Source organism: Ochotona curzoniae, unplaced genomic scaffold, assembly GCF_017591425.1.
Source record: "Ochotona curzoniae isolate NIBS_2020 unplaced genomic scaffold, NIBS_Ocur_1.0 scaffold_4505, whole genome shotgun sequence".
Classification (NCBI taxonomy): Eukaryota; Metazoa; Chordata; class Mammalia; order Lagomorpha; family Ochotonidae; genus Ochotona; species Ochotona curzoniae.
This window is the reverse complement of record NW_024467118.1, coordinates 1,788,094-1,805,387: the sequence shown is the minus strand read 5'-3', so window position 1 is coordinate 1,805,387 and position 17,294 is coordinate 1,788,094. Positions and strand designations below refer to the sequence as shown.

The 17,294-nt window shown below is 56.0% G+C and overlaps 1 protein-coding gene across 2 annotated transcripts in view; it reads right to left on the bottom strand.

Moving 5' to 3' along the window:
- Nucleotides 1–17,294, bottom strand: part of AFAP1 (actin filament associated protein 1) — a 66,650-nt gene that overhangs the window by 24,591 nt on the left and 24,765 nt on the right. For both annotated transcript variants that reach the window (XM_040965890.1, XM_040965891.1), the window contains exons 6-8: nt 10,550–10,645; nt 9,845–9,926; nt 5,154–5,303 (exon numbers count right to left, since the gene is read on the bottom strand). In XM_040965890.1, coding sequence (XP_040821824.1) covers nt 5,154–5,303; nt 9,845–9,926; nt 10,550–10,645 — 328 coding nt within the window. The remainder of the gene's footprint in view (nt 1–5,153; nt 5,304–9,844; nt 9,927–10,549; nt 10,646–17,294) is intronic.

The following is a 17,294-nucleotide window of genomic DNA, read 5'->3' as shown; positions in this document are numbered from 1 at the left end:
TGCACCCCTGAGACTCAGAGAGGCCAACGGCACAGACACTGCCGGTTAAAGAGAAACACAAGGAGTCCCACCTGCTGAACCCCACTATCCGGGTGCTCTTCCATGCCACACCCCTGGAACACAATGAACCCCTTTTAATTCCCAGGTTCCCAGATGCCTTTCCAAGGGTTTTTTGGGTGGGCACCTTCCCTTCATTATGTGTGAAGTTCTGTGCCTGATCAGCAACACGTGAACCCACGGAGCCCGTGACGCTGATGTCATGACCCAGAAGGACAGCTCGCTCACATGGCGGCTTCTGCACGGATGGCTGGTCACCAGAACACGGGTGGGAACACCACATGGGAAGACAGCTGTGGCCATGCCACCATCACACACACAGTCCTGGCTGAGCACACCTCTGCTGGCCACCTCAGCGACAGGGCAGCGGCTGCACAAGCGCAGTACCACTGAACTCTGGAGGAGGTTGCGAGACGGGCAGGCCTTGAATAAACTGACTGTCGCTGTGCACGCAGCATCACTGGGGACACCTCCTTGTGGAAATCTGCTACAGCAAGGAGTACCTGAGTATGACGGCCAGGGTTACATGAGTATGAGGCTGCGTGTCCCAGGCACCCCTGGGTGACTGTGTGGCCTGGATCAGGCACCCCAGATGTGCTGTGTGACCCAGATTATAGCTACTGCTGTCATGGCATGTGAAAGCTATTCTCTCAAAAAAATGGACAAACCTCTGCACACACCTGCTGGCTCAGACACAGGCTATGGTATAATTTATGCTAAAGTTCATAAAAGTGAATTCCACTGAGCCACTTGCCATTAAGGAAGTCAGCATTACCTATTTCCTGATGTCTAATTGGCTACGACCCTGACCAGCAGCACTTGAAATGGTGACAGCCTGCTGGAACCCAGTGCTAACACATCTGTTTTAAAGGATGCAAAGGTGGCCATGCCAATGCAAGGACACGGCCAGGAGCCCCGACAGCACCCTCCCTCCATCATGTTTAACCCCACCACCTCCAAGCAGCCAGTGGGCCTGGCACTGTGCTCTAGACTGTGCCTCAGCCTAGCATGGTGTCTGTGGACCCCTGCCACGAAACCTCACCTACAGCTCCTCCTAGGGACAAGGAACACCTCAGCCAATCACAGATGTCCGTCATGGGGACAAGGAACACCTCAGCCAATCACAGATGTCCGTCACGGGGACAACAAAGCCGACTCTGGGAGCAGCAGGTGCCGTGTCAGAGCCCCCGGGGGCTGGCCCTCCCTGTGCTGCAGTCACCACAGCTTATGCTGCTAAGGCAGCTGAAGGCCGACCTGACGGCTGCTCCAGCTGGGGATGCTGTCTTGGTTGGTACACCTCCCTGGAAGCTTGCCTGTGACAGGAGGCAGATGGCTGCTGGGGGTGTCATCAAAGCAGAGGGAAGAAGGCTCTGGGGCTGGCAAGGCTCAAAATTACTACTTTCTAACAGAAACAAGTTGATCAAAAATCTCTCACAAAATAAGGGAAAAAAGATTAAATTTCCATCTGTGTGTGTGAGGTCATTTCTAGTGAGACACTAAAGAGAAAGTCTTGCAGCTTCCTCTAGCCCTACAACTTTGTCTGGAGGTAAGAAGGCAGGCCACAGCTTCCAGGCCTGCAGCTTAGCGCCCTCTTGTGTTCAGAGAAGGCACTTCATGGGACTGTAGGTCCCCCACTTCATACCTTTGGGGGGACCCAAGCTGGAGGGTGTCCCAAAGGCCTTCTGAGGGAGGAGGAGGCGGCTGCCCAGACGTGAGGCCACACAGCGCAGGCAGCCCTGACGCTCCTCTGGGAGCCACAGAGGCCTCACCCGCGAGTTTCCATACTATCAAGCACTACTGGGAAATGATGCATTTATTACTTAGAAGGGAAGCCCTAGTACCAGGCACAGTCAACTCTGCCTTCCCAGCCTGAGGGACGTGCCTCAGGCTACTGCCTGCGTGTGCCCTGACCACACATGGAGAGCTCGCCTCCTGGTGGGCATGTATGGAATGACCGCCAACAGCCAGGCTCCGTCCTGAACCAGCCAGCACCTTGGAGAGGAGAGGAGTGGCAGCCTCACCATGGAGATGCTGCGCGCAAGCAGCCCAGAGCCGCAGGGCGCTGCCGGAGCAGCGAGGACACGGGGCGGGCAGGGGCTGCTACACCCCAGCTCCGCCTGGGGGCCTCAAGGACAGAGGACCTCACAGCTAAGGTGCAGAGAGGTCTTGGTCCAGGAGAGGACGTGAAGTCGTGCTAGGGATGTGAGGGGCTTCAGTGAGCCATCACCAGCTGCGGCCAGTCTGCCAGGGCAGGGCTGCTTGCGTATCCTGCAGGGCAGCCAAGGGCAGGGTGGTACCACTGGGCACTGTCCAGCAGCCAGAGAAAGGGCCTAGCCTTCTATGCCCCCTCCCCTGAGAGCCTGGCCCAGAGCTGAGAGATCAACACCACACCACAGGACGGTGACTTTGGATATGCTCACATTTCATAGAGTATGACCTCATATGATATTACCATATTTCAATGCCTTCCTAGGATTTATTTACAGTTTCAACTAGAAAAAATAATCACCCCGGCAACAGATGTGTTTACACAATGGGAAGCTCCACAGCAATGGGTCCAGTGTGGGTCTGTCTCCCATCTTCGCAGAAGGAGGGTGGGAAAGGTGCCATTTTCTGGGTGGGGAGAGCGGAAGGAGAGGCCATGCAGGCAAGAGCAGCCCAGCCCAGCTCAGTTTGAGCTGAGCCCCTGGGTCGCCTTGGGGAACAATGTGAGGGTACTCCTCCTGCAACGCAACTTTGTTTCAGATCTCAGCACCTGCAGGGGGGGTGTTACTGTCCCGGCACCTGCAGTGGGGGTGTTACTGTATGTAAAACATTGTCCAATCTCAGTAAGAGTGTTTGCACAGAAGATACTCTGCCTCTGCCAGCCCTGGAGAGGCCTCAGGAACATCTTTCAGTGCAGTGCTGGGCTGACACTGAACAAAGAGAAAGTGAAGCTGCACGCGGAGCAGAGCACAGCAGTAGGGCAGGCGGAGCAGCTCAGCCTCCACTTGCTCTGGGAAGGTGGAAGATCTCTGCTGGGTGCTCTGCCCCAGCCTGCCCCAGGCTGGCAAACGGTTCCTGCGGTCACCAGGCATCTGTTGGGTGCTCTGCCCCAGTCTGCCCTGGGCTGGCAGCCAGGCCTCTGCAAGCTGAGCCCAGCCTGCTCCTCATACTGCAATGCAGGAGACAAGATAGGCAAGGCCCTGAGCTGGGCAGCAGAGGGGCAGGGGGACTGTGTGGGGTGCCGGCTCACTGCATTATTGCCTGACTCCAAGAATCCCATCGGTGGTCTGGAGAGATACAGTGAGGAGCAAGCAGAGGGCAGCAGGGCCCTGGAAAGCAAAGACACAGGCAGACACTCCCCAGTGATGATGGGCACCCGGAGAGTGGTACCCGGTAGGGAACTTGCCAGCACAGGACAAGGGGACCAACAAGCTCCCTCCGTCCAAGGCTGGGATGTATGCCCTCAGCATGCAACCAGATGAGGCGGGGCCAACTCGACCAGCTCTGAGACCCTCCCAAGCAGCTCACAGGGCCTGCCCTCCTGAGACTGTACTGCCACACCCCTGGGACAGCCCAGGCGGCAGTGCAGACAGGCCAGAGGTGAGCTGGCTCTCAGGTTCTGGGAACCTCCCCTGCTCATCCATGAATGTTGGTGACTCTGAAAGCCAAGGGGGAGCTGAGGAGTCACAGCCAGGGGCTCAGCAATGGCCCACAGCCCCCCGGGAGTGTCCACCCCATGTCCCGTCTGCCTGGACTTAGAGCCAGATGTTGGCACCTGCTGAGTCCATCTGGCTGTGTGCCCTGCCCAGCAAAGGCACTGTGGGCAGCCTCTCACCAGCACCCAGTATCTTGCATGTGAGGGACACTCAAGGGGAGAGGGGATGAGACAGAGAGGGGTACTGGAGCCACACTGATGGGGGCTGAGTGTGCAATACCACTTACACACAGATCACTGCTCCTTTCCGACCTCTGTGCAGGTGCATGCCCGTAGTGAGCTCACTACAGCTCAGCCGGGAACGTCACCCGGGGAACGTCACCGGGGACAAGCTCACCCAGGGCAGGCTCAGCCGGGAACGTCACCCGGGGAACGTCACCCAGGACAGGCTTCCCCAGGATAGGCTCAGCCAGGAACGTCACCCGGGGAACGTCACCCGGGGCAGGCTCCCCCGGGACAGGCTCCCCCAGGACAGGCTCACCCGGGGAACGTCACCCGGGGAACGTCACCAGGGACAGGCTCAGCCGGGAACGTCACCGGGGAACGTCACCCGGGGAACGTCACCGGGGACAGGCTCAGCCGGGAACGTCACCCGGGGAACGTCACCCAGGACAGGCTCACCCAGGGCCGGCTCACCCAGGGCAGGCTCACCCAGGGCCGGCTCACCGGGGGAACGTCACCCGGGGCAGGCTCACCCGGCCTCGCAGAGGCAGCGCCGGTCCAGCTCCGCTTCCCATGGCCTCCCTATGTGGTGTTCTCCCAGCTCACCGAGCAGAGCTGGCTGACATGAGTTAACCCTGCGAGTGCAGGTTGTGTACCTGGCCTGGAAGCCACGGGAGAGCTGGCTGTGTACGACGTCACTGCAGTCTCTGATATACAGGGGCTACTCCAAAGACCCTGGCTGTGTGCGCAGTGGAGAGATCTCAGTCCCTGGGGCCAGACTGGAAACTTTGAGAAACACAACTCTGTAAGAAAGTTTCCTTTTTCCTTTGACGACTCAGCCCAATGGAAAGAACTGATCTCAGGGCCATAAGTGCTCGGCCTGACCTCACATGCCTGTGTGTGTAAGCCTGTGTGTGTAAGCCTGTGTGTGTGGTGGTCCTATTTCATAGTGTGTGTGTGTGTCTGGGCCTATTTCATATTCTCTGTGTATGCGTGTGTCCCTAGTTCATATTCTTCCTGTGTGTGTGTTGGCCCGACTTCACCAATGCACGCATACTTATTTTGGTTTACAAATATTTACAAAGAATTTGACTGCTTCATAGGATCAAAGAGAGAATGTGGATCCTGGGATCACTGCAGCCCCTCCCAAGCGCCGGCTGCGGGAGGTAAGCGGCAGGCCGCAGGTGCAGGGCACTCCGGCTGCAGGGCCCGCCCCGGCCCAGGGCCGCCTTACCGCAGGTGGGCACGTCCTCCTCAGCCGATGACGTCTGCTCGTCTGTGGATGGCTTCTTCTTCCCCAGACCGATGATCTTGGTGATTTTTTTCCCAGTGACTTTAGACACGGTTCCCTTGGCCTCTGACTTGGAGCTTTTCTTCCTCTTCACTGTCAACAATGGAAACAGGAAAGCATGTTTTACCACAAACGACGTGTACGGCAGAGCGCACTTCATTCCCACCTTTCTATGTCATGAGCACGCGCTCTGTCAGCTGCCTGGGCTCCAGGGAAGACAGGGCGGGCTGCCCTCGGAGCTTGGGAGTGGTCGAGAACAGCACACGCACCTGTGCAGGGTGGCAAGGACCACGTGGTGATCCAGAACAGGGTTGCTGGTGCCTGGCCAGATACTAGCGCTGAGGTTGAGCTCAATAACCGATAGCCCTTTCTGTCAGAGGACACTGTCCAGCCAGGGGCAGCAGGCACTGTTGTCAGCTGCTGAGGCCAGCAGGGAGCAGAGTGTCCTGCACATCCACACAGCACCCTGTAGAGCCTGACCGTGGCCCGGTGCATGTGAGCAGGGAACCGACATGAGAGCAGCTTAGCCTAGCCCGGCCTGCTACGGCTCGGCCACAGGGCACACCCTGAGCCTTCAGGTTATCGCCTCTCAGGGCAAACCTTAGCGTTCCCGGGCTCAACGACACTGCATGCGCCCTGTGGAAGGCACAGGTGGCACCTTCTTCAGACGGCTTCCGGCACGTAGGCCAAGACTGCTTCCAGGAGACTCTGAATACCATGGACGAGGAGGGCGGACTCCTCGCCCTTGCTGGGTGAACCTGTCACTGCTCCAAGATCCCTGGTGGCCTAGACTGCTGGTTGATGTGGTGACCTCAGGACAGAGACATATGGGCCTGCTTCCCGCAGCAGCAGGGCCAGGCGGGCAAGGTCGCGGTTCAGCGAGCACCGTGTCACAGCCTTGTCCCCAGCTCCAGCTCACACGTTTCAGGGGAGGAAAGCCCAGACACAGATCCTCAGACAGGGACAGACACAGCTGAGGAAGGACCCAATTCAGAACATACATGGGTCTCTTGCTCAAGGGTAAGAGTGAGCGACACAACACACACAGGAGCCGAAGATCCGAGCAGGCATTTCATTCCAGCTGCTCCCCAGACGGCAAGTCAGCCAGCAGAAAGCAACATCCAGCTCTGCGGCCGGGGCGGTGGCCGGGAGAGGCAGCCACACGTCGCCACACTCAGCACGACGGCCGGCAAGAGGGCCGAGACAGTCCCACTCCCGGGGACTCAGCAGAAACGAGGACATACCTCCAGGCAAGTCTGTCTCCATAGGGGCACAGACACTTTAGGAATTCTCCAAAGCCCCAAACCAGAAACCCAGATGTTCTTCACTTGGTAGGTGGGTACACGTCCTGTGGGACATCCACATGGCGGACACTCTTGCCATGGAAGGAACGCACAGGCACGCGTGGGGAATGCAGGGCCTGTGAACCAGTTAACTGGAATCACTGAGTCAGGTCAGCTGGTGACTGGGCATGGCCCAATATTAATGTTATATACAGCAAATGGCCCTCGACAGAGGGGTCCCTACCCAGCAGAGCGAGCCTACCCGCTCTGTGCTGTGGGAACAGCTGGCCCCACCGGTGGCCGTAATGCCTGTGACCGTCCAGGGCGTTTCGGTCACAGAGAACTGAGTGGGGCTCCCAGGATGGAGGGAGGGGGTACCCGAGAGCCTGGGGGGCACAGGACAGAAATGTTCTTCCTCACGCACAGTTACCTGCCTGTGTGTGTTGACACCACGGGCCAGAGGGCACGGGGACTGTTTGCTGCGTGGAATTTGTATTTTTGTAAAGCTAGGTTTAAAAAGAGACATCTCAGTAGTTGTTCGCTCGTGTTCACACTGGCATTTGTCTCCAAACTGGAGGCAGAAACACTGCAATGCCTGCTGACGGACAGAAGACACACGCACTACGGCCTGTCCACACAGCAGGACACAGGCTGGCCTCGAGGATATGGCACTGGGTTAGATAAGCTGGTCACACAGAGCCACAGAGTCCACTTTCTCAAGGAACCTTCTAGAGGCAGCCAGTCCAGCAGTGGCCGCTGTGGCTGCGAAGTCAGCGTCTAGTGAGAAGAGTTCCCACGTTGCGAAATGCACAGTGCAGGCAGCAGACAGTGGTAAAGATGGAGCCACATTAAAAACCTGGGTACTGGGCCCGGCGCGGCAGCCTAGCTAGTAGCTATAGTCCTCGCCTTGCACACACCAGGGTCCCATATGGGCGCCGGTTCTAATCCCGGCGTCCCCGCTTCCCATTCAGCTCCCCGCTTGTGACCTGGGAAAGCAGTCGAGGACGGCCCAAAGCCTTGGGACCCTGCACCCGCGTGGGAGACCAAGAAGAGGCTCCAGGCTCCTGGCTTCGGATCAGCTCAGCTCTGGCTGTTGTGGCCACTGGGAGTGAACCAGTGGAAAGAAAATCTTCCTCTCTGTTTCTCCTTCTGCATATCTGGCTTTCCAATAAAAAATAAAATAAATCTTAAAAAAAAAAGAACACAGATACTGCCATGCCTTTGTATATTTCAAAATGACTAAGATGCGTTTTAGTTTTAAGACTTATTTTTGGTAAAGACTAATTTTTATTTGAAAGGCAGATTGCTGGCAGAAGGAAGTACATGTAGAGAGATTTGCCAGTTCACTACCCAAATGGCTACAACGGCCAAAGCTGGCTGCTCGGAGCCAGAAGCTTCTTGCAGGTCTCCCATGTGGGTACAGGGTCCCAGGACTTGGGTCATGCTCGTTGCTTTCCCAGACCATAGCAGGAACGTGGATGGGAAGCGGAGCAGCCAGAACAGGAACCAGTGCCCATAGGAGATGCTGCACTGCAGGCAGAGGCTTCACTTGCCTTGCTACTGCATTGGCGCTTGGGATTTTTTATGCATACATTTTATACTACAACTGAAAATAAACCAAATGAAGGTTAAAGATCTTTGAAAAAAACACAGAGACTTCAGAAATACACAAATCATCTTATCCTCTGAACAAAGAGCAACTGGTCCCATGCGGAGGGAGTGCTTGCTTGAGGACAAGGAGCTCAACAGCCTGGCTCAGCTCAGACGGCAGGTCTGTCTGCTCACCACTTCTCACTGGCACCGCGGGGCTGCACAGGAGGCAGTGCAGAAGCCAAGTGAGCAAATGACCCATGGAGAATCACAACAGGACCCCAAAAAGCTTGTGGCTGAGTGGAGAGGCCCACGCGTGGACGAGGGGCAGGTGGGGAGGCCCACGCGTGGACGAGGGGCAGGTGGGGAGGCCCACGCGTGGACGAGGGGCAGAGTGGGAGGCCCACGCGTGGACGAGGGGCGAGTGGGAGGCCCACGCGTGGACGAGGGGCAGGTGGGGAGGCCCACGCGTGGACGAGGGGCAGAGTGGGAGGCCCACACGTGGACGAGGGGCAGAGTGGGAGGCCCACGCGTGGACGAGGGGCAGGTGGGGAGGCCCACGCGTGGACGAGGGGCAGGTGGGGAGGCCCACACGTGGACGAGGGGCGAGTGGGAGGCCCACACGTGGACGAGGGGCAGAGTGGGAGGCCCACGCGTGGACGAGGGGCAGAGTGGGAGGCCCACGCGTGGATGAGGGCCAGGTGGGGAGGCCCATGAGTGGATGCAGCCCAAGGACTCTCCCTGACTGTCAGTGCTCCAGAAGCCTACACTTGTGCGCACCTCTCTGTGCCACTGCTGCATCTGAGCCCGACGCCCACACAGGTGCAGCACCAGGGCTGCGCCCCACTCAGATCTTGTTATGGGGTGCAGCCAGTGATAGCCAGCACCCACTGACAGTGGGCAAATGAAATGTGGCTGTGTCCTCTACCCTCTGTCCTGAAGATGGGTCCTAACAGCAATGGAATAATAATTCCATCCTCAGCCACTCCCCCCACATCCTAATTTAGCCAGGATATTGGATGCAGATAAGTCCAATTAGTCTAGGCATTTTTAGCTACAAGCCCAGTTCCTGTTCCTGCCCATCCCAACTCCTTAGCCCACAACGCTTAGGTATTCGCTCCTGCCCACCTGTGACTCACCTATCAACTGAGAGGGGGCGGTATTGTACTGTTGTGTAACCACTCCCCTCACAAGCCCCTTTAAAAGGCCTGTGAGGCAGGGGCTCACTCTTTCTGGCCAGGTGCTTCCATTACTCTGTCACCTCGACTCTTGGCTGACCCAGGACAGGTAATCCCCTGAGCATGGTTCCTGTGTGCTGCTTAGATGGGGCAATGGTTATAATAATGTTGTTTCTGGTCTGTGTGCTGTCAGGCGTTCCAGGAGGGGTGAGGCCTGGCAGTAGTGGAATGTGGGCAGAGGAGCCAGGGAAAGGTGGATGTCTGCAGCTTTGGCAGTGTGTCCAGGACTTTGTGAGTGTGTCCAGGTTATTCCTTGTATGTCTCTAGGATAACTTACATTGTTGGGGAAGCTGGGATAGCTTTCAGCTTAATGGATAGACTTAAGGATGATGACCATTGGATTATGATTGGCTGGATTGCCATATGGACTTGTGATTTGTTATTGTATTATCACCAAGCTCAGTTAATAGACTCCTTAATAAACCTTGGACATGTCTGGTGTGATCTCGCTCGCACACTAACAATCTCACAGAGCCAGCCTGTCAGGCACTTCTGCTCACGCATCAGACACACCAGAGCTTACCTGGCTCCTTCCCATTACACATTGTAGTTCCATTTTCCACAACTCCTTCTCCATCTGAGCTGGGTCTTTCTGACGACAGTTTCTTTGAGGATAAAAAGGATCAAGTCAGTCTGACAGTCACACTGGCCTCGTGATGTACGGCAGATAGATCACTTACACTCAGCTCAAAACTGAAGGGGAATGTAGACCAAACCCACAACAGCCAGAGAGCCGTGGCCCTGCAGACAGACACTTCGGTCCTCTCTGGGAAACTCTGACCAACCAAGGGCAGACACAGGAGCTGATTGTTCCCAGCGGGGACCTAAACAAAGTGGGTTCAGGCACTTCCTAGGACACAACATCATGGTGGCCACAAACAGCCAAAGCAAATGAGCAGGTGGCGTGCACACAGCCGCTCTGCCTCACCCTGTGCCTGCTGTGCCCCTGCAGGGAGTGCAGTCAGTGTATGCCCGAGAATGGCAGGACGCTGCCTGTCGGCCGTGCAGCCAGCACAGGGCCACTCAGCAGTGCCTGCTATGTCCTGGAAGCAGACAGGCTGACATCCAGAACCCAGTGCCCTCCGACAGTCACGTGACTCAATCAGACTCTGTGAGTCCACTTGTCCATCTGTAGCTGAACCAGACCTGGCCAACCACCAACCCAAGCTTAGACAAGGTAGGCGCTTCTCAGGGATGCGAAATGCCGAGCACCTGTCTCCCGGCATACCTTCTCCAGCTCAGCCTTGTGCACCGGGGAGCTGCACGGCGGGGGGCCCTCGGAACCCACAGATCCACCGCAGCCACTGTAGGCCTCCTTGATCACCTGCAAGAAGCACAGACACAATGAGGTACACCCGAGGAAGACACTGCAAACAAGGACCAAGTCAGGAGGGCACAGGCAGGGGAGGACTGGCAGGAAGTGGCGGGGTCTAGCTCTGGGTTTGGGGTGCTTTCATTTCTGTACGCCCATCCTGCCACTGACCTGCACTCTGAACGCACAGAGCTTACAACACATGCCCAGCTCCTGCCCCAGAAGTTCCGCACACATGGACAAGGGCAAGAGTGCAACGGGTCCCCATCAAGGCAGAGGCAAGAACAAGACAGAGTTCTGCAGGTCGTGGGCTGGGCATGAAGAACCTAGGCATTTTCTGCCTTTTGTGATTCTGCCTCAATGGCTCGGCTGGGGGCTGTGTGAACTCCAGGCCTGATAGTCTACGTGACACCCCGCAGGACACCTGGCAGGTCACCAAGCAGACCACTGCTCAGGAAAGAGGTACCTGGTGTTTGATAAGATTCACAGCCCAATAGCTCATCGATTTGTGCTTTTTGAAAGTTGCTTGTTTCAAATCCACCAATAGCAGCCTGCTAAATCATGACTGTATAATTAATAGCCTGAAATGTATAAGAACTGGGGGGCTTGGGCGCTCTCTCTGCTGGCTCGCGCTTCTTTTTGTCCTCCCTGTGGGATCCTAGCAGCTGGGCTGGGGGAGGTGGCTGGGAGACCTAGGTTAACCTGAATAAACCACCTTTATGCCTTAGCACCAACTTCAGACTTGATGATTATCTGGGGATTTCAAAAATCCAGTACAACAGGCATGCCTGTGGAGCTGAAGCCCCAGGCTGAGCGGCCTCAAGGCTCAAGACATGAGAAGAATGACTGGGAAAGGTGGGAGGTTGGGGGTGGCTGGCGCAAACCCCTGACCTGGTGGACAGGAAGTATTTAAGGAAACCCTAGGGGGGAGGCGTGGTACAAGATGAGGTGGGCGTGGCCAGCAGGAGTCAGGTCCCTGGCCACTTCAGGCCTACTAAGGAGTCTGAATTAACCCAGTGGGCAGACAGGTCCTGCCTGGACTCCTTAGGGCCTTAAGGGCCTTGCTCCTTAGCTGCAGGGCTGGCTTCCCCCAGCATGCTCACTGCACGCTGATTCAGCATGCTCGGCTGCAGAGCACAGAGGTGGTTGGGCTAAGATCCACACACGGTGAGCACTCAGTTCCCTAGATCTGGCAGGAAGCACTCAAGCTCCAGTGAGGGCTCAGTGAGGTAGCCTAGTGGCTAAGTCTTTGCCTTGCATATGTGCACCAGCTCATGTCCTGGCTGCTCCACTTCCCATCCAGCTCCCTGCCTGTGGCCTGGGAAAGCAGTGGAGGACGGCCCAAAGCCTTGGGACCCTGCACCCGCGTGGGAGACCTGGGGAAAAGATCCTGACTCCTGGCTTGGGATCAGCTTGGTTCTGGCTGTTGTGGCCACTTCGGAAGTGAACCAATGGACAGAAGATCTTTATCTCTCCTTCTCTCTGTAAATTTAAATTTCCAATAAAAATAAATAAATCTTTTAAAAAAAGAAGTTACACCGGAGCAGGAGAGAAAGACAGACAAAATGTGTTGGGCCGTGCAGGGCTGGCAGTGAGGGCGGCAAGGGCTGCAGCAGTGGCAACACAGGCGCCGGGACACAAGGACAGGCGGCGTGAGGCAGGACTCGCTGAGCGGCTGGACGGGGGCTCAGCAGGCAGGGTTCCAATATGACTCTGTGTTTCTGTTCCCAGTGACTGAAACAGGCTGGGGCAAGGGGGCTGGACACCGGAGAGTGAAGGCCAGTCTCCAGGCAGCCAGATGCGTAGGGGGTGTCAGGGGCCATACGGTGATGCTGGCAACTGTGGTGCCCGAGCTCACCAGGAGACAGGGCAACGAGGGGGAGAGCCGAGACACTGTCACAAAGGCTGCAGGGACAGGGCTGGATGCAGAGAGGCCAGGGCTGGGAACAAGCCCGCCAGCTGCTTGCTTTCTCACTGGCTCCTGTGCCAGTGCCAGCAGTGCGCAGTGTGACTTTGGTTCTGAAGCTCTGAGTGCCATCAAAGAAAGGTGTGTCAACAGTGACCTGTCCTGCAGGACACAGCGAGATCTTGAAAGACGCCTGAGTCACTGGGGGCCACTGTCACCACAGCTGCAGGGGTGCCACAGGAACCTACCCGGTGACTCTGGGCTAGGCAGAGTGACACAGGCCTGCTGGCCTGCAGGCTGTGCCAGCTCTCAAGTGTGTGCCCTCATTGTGTAGCTCACACAACACTCACGTGTGGTTCCAGTCACAGGGATGTGCAATAAGACACATTCCTGTGCTAGCGGAGCACACACTTACAACTGAAGGTTAATAGGTGAATTTTTCAAAATGTCTTCTCTGTTTTTATCTTTTATCTTTCCACACCCAGAGCAGCTATACTACCCTGGCCTGGTGTCCTGCCCTGGCTGACCTGTTCACCCTCCACCGTGCCCATCAGCAGCCAGGGGAGGCTGGCAGCATAGCGACCTCAGGGAACACTTTCCAAAGTCATCCCAGAGCATCTGAATGCTGAGCTACCTCCTGGACACTCTGTACCTGCTTGTTCTCCAAGAGTTACCCGCACCCCAGCTGGCACTCCTGGTCGGGGCAGCAGGGCTTCCCAAGGTGCTGGCAGGCGACCAGTGTGTGCATAGGTTGAGCAGTGCTGCTCACAAGACTGCTTGCCTCCCCAGACTAAACAAGACCTCTGCCTGCAGTACGGGGCAGACAGCCGAGAACTCCAAGGCGCACATGCCAGTCTGTCGTGCCCAGGCCTTGCAGGCCAGTCACGATCTCAGGGCATTTCCTGAAACCGCCCACGTGGGGCTACATACAACCAACTGCACCTGCAGAGCTAATTCAGAAACAGAGAGGAAGGGTGTATCATTCAGATTCTAACAACTATAAGTAAAGTTTTTACACTAATATATTTCTACTTAAAGAGCCATGAGAACTGGATTTGAATCGAAAGCACTAAGTCCTCCAGGAGACAAGCTGGAGGATGAGTTGTGTTCTGCTTGCTTGAAGCGGGGCCTGTGTCTGCAGAAGCACGCGCTTGGCCCATTCTTGAGGAAACCTGACCACTGCGCTTCCGGGAGGACTGGCTCTTGCCTGACCCATGGCGCCTGCCCGCAGCTCCCGCTGCCAGCGTCCAGGTGCACGCAGAGCATGGGGAAACAAAGCAAGCAGCAGTTCCTAAAGAAGCGTGTGCAAAGTTGGTTGCGTGTGTACGTTGGTTGTCCTTTGTGGTTTTCTAACTGATTAGACGTTCAATTCTTATGTTGAAGCCATGTTTCAAAACACACTTTGAACAAGGCAGGACAACAGCAGCTTGCATGAAAACACAAGACATGTTTGGCAAAACAATTTCTGCTACAGGAATACAAAGAGATGACACAGACAATGCCATACGCACTTCCGCACTTCTCACAGTTCTCAGAATGTGTTCACACCGCTTTTTCATTTACCACCATAGCACTTGGTGAGTACTGTTCCCACCTGGCACACCAACAGGCTGGGGTGTGGCGAGCCTTTTAGGAATGTCTCAGACACTCCCTTCACGTTCCTTCCATGCACTTCCTGCCGCCTGAGCGGGAGGTGTTTATTTTATGATAGTTCTACCATTACAGATTTTACAGTATTTTGACAAGAAAAAAAAAAAGACAAGGCAAGACTTGTAGGGTTTGAAAATGACTGTGAGAGAATGACCAGCACCCCGACCACGGTGGAGCACAAATCTCCCAGGGGACATGATGTCAGAACTCTGCATTGGGCAACAAGTCCAGACTGAAAGTTTTAACACATGAAATCATAAAGTTTCAAGATCTGGGGAAGTTAAACTAGAAGCCAAGAACAGATGACTTTTCAAAAATATCTCAAAACTAAGCACTGTCTCCCTAGATAACCATCCAAGAGGAGATCACTATAGTGGAATATCTCCAACCGAATGCTAGTAAAAGCACAAAATATCAAAACAAAAAGGGTGCAACGAAAATTACATTTTGAGGGGGGAGATTGTTTTGTTTTAGTTTTATCTGAGAGGCAGGAAGTGACCTGTAGGTCCATGCCCCAGTGCCCCCAGCTGGGACGGCCGCCAGGGGCAGCCAGTGCTCCAGGTGGCTGAGTCAGCAGCTGCCTGCCTGAGCCGGCGGGAGGGGCTGGACACACACAGCTCTCCCCGCATGCAGGAAGTGGCTGCATCCCTGGGGGAGGTGCTGTCCTTCCCCGAAGCACAGAAGGCCGCGGTCAAACTGAACACACAGCAGGGCAGAGCTTCTTCCCCACACTGCAGAGCACACCTCTTCCACTATTAGACCCAGACTAAGCAAACACAAGCTGGTTCTGAAAGCTGACCAGAGCTCCCAACGTCCCACTAGACAGATGGAAATTTCCCGATCTACCATTCTGATCAAACCTGAAGGCAGTCAGGGTGAATCAGAGAGACCGCGAACAAGTCCAGCTCTGCAGCAACTACAGTTAGGCTGCTTCTGGCCACGCACCGCAGCACAGCAGCCAGAGCCACGCTGGTCCAGCACCCAGAGCCACATGTGGCAGCACAGCAGCCGGAACCACACTGGTCCTGGCCACGTGTGGCAGCACAGCAGCCAGAGCCACGCTGGTCCTGGCCACGTGTGGCAGCACAGCAGTCTGAGCAATGCCTTTCCCTGGGCAAACAGGCTCTCGTACGCAACATGGACGGAACACAACGAGAACGCACCAGAGCTGTCCTCGAGGTGCTCCAGACACTGACGTGTCCATGACAGAAATGCTGAACTGTCAGCACAAACAGAAGAAAACATGCATGAAGAACTAGAGACTTTCAGCAGAGATGGCAAGTTTTTTTTAAGAAGGAAAATGCTAGAAATGAGAAGCTGCCCTTCAGAAAAGGATCTCATGGATCCTTGTCAGAAAAGGAAACAGGGGTCACCTCAGCACACACGTGTGTCTACACAGAACGTGACTCTGGAGAATTGATTCGCCCACAAGCAGGAGTTACGGTCCATGACTCTTCTCTGGCTTTCTCCGGGACATATATCCCGACGGATGCCTCCCTATCTCCCTGCAGCTCTGGCCAAAAGAGGGGCAGGAGACATGACAGAAACCCTCCCACACTGAGCTGCTGTGCCCTCTGGATTTCCACACTGCCCAGCAGGGCTAGTGTGTCTGCTGAGACGCAGAGCTGGTTGGGTGGTACAGACACCACAGCCCACATGCTCCCGATACAACAGGTGCCAGGCCAAGCACTCACTATCCTAGTATTCTTTGGTTCTCACAGCAGCTCAGGAAAGCAGACATTGTGCTCTCCTGTTTGATAAGTGAGGAAACCGAGACATCAAGAGTTTATGTAGCTTGCCAAAAACATCCAGTGAAACAGTCAGTGCTATGCCCACAGGGATGAGCTGGGTGTGGAAAGCTGGTGTCAGTTCCAGTCCCGACTGCTTTTCTTCCAATCCAGTTTCCTGTCAATGCACCTAAAAAGGCAGCAGCTGGATGCTCACAGGCCTGGGTCTGGGCCACCTGTGGAGGAGGCCCCCGTACCTGGGTCTGGGCCACCCTTAGAGGAGGCCCCTGTACCTGGGTCTGGGCCACCCATGGAGGAGGCCCGTGTGCATGGGTCTGGGCCACCCGTGGAGGAGGCCCCTGTACCTGGGTCTGGGCCACCCTTAGAGGAGGCCCCCGTACCTGGGTCTGGGCCACCCTTAGAGGAGGCCCCTGTACCCGGGTCTGGACCACCCATGGAGGAGGCCCCTGTACCTGGGTCTGGGCCACCCTTAGAGGAGGTCCCCGTGCCTGGGTCTGGACCACCCATGGAGGAGGCCCATGTGCGTGGGTCTGGTCCACCCATGGAGGAGGCCCAGATGGAGTTTTAGCTTCTAGCTTTGGCCTGGTCCAACCTTAGCTGCTGCAGGCATCTGGCCACTGAGCCAGCAGATGGAGGATCGTCTCTCTTTGTGTCAATGTCTTTTTTTCTATCACTCTGCCTTCCAAAAACAAACTGACTATATAGCCCCAACTATACAGCAAAGTACTGGGGGCTTAGGAGGCAGGACGCAGCATGGCCGCAGTCTGTGCTCAGTCACACCATTTCTGGAGTGGCCCTGGGGCCCACGCTGGCTCTCACATCTATGACCCTGAATTTCAGAAGCAAGTACAAAGATCAAGTGAGATTTCATTTGAAATGTCTTTGCAAGGCCATGGACCTTAGCTGTTGCTCCAGCTGTGGAAACTCTACCTGCTCTTCCCCCCTCCCCCTTCCGTGAGGCCTCCTGGCACAAGGAAATGAGCAGACTGAAACAGAGCTGCGTCCTCAGACCCAGCTTTGCTCATGGCATCTGGCAGGTCCTTAACAACAGAAACAGAACAGAGATGGCAGGCGTAGGGGATACAAAGAGACATGTCCCCGGAGCTCCAGCACACATCACGGCGTCTCAGCCCTGTGAAAGGATGCTCGCGCCTGCTCAGAAAGGGGTCGGGCTGAGCAGATGTGATCTCGCCCTCACTCAGAAGGGGGACAGGCTGAGACTCCAACCTTGCTCAGAGAGACGGCCAAAGGCCTGGAGTCCCTGACATACCCCGTGGGCAAGGTGCGGGAGGAAAGGCCGCTGCTGAGCCGGGAGCCTCCACCAAGGTCAGTCTCTTACACACACACACACACACAC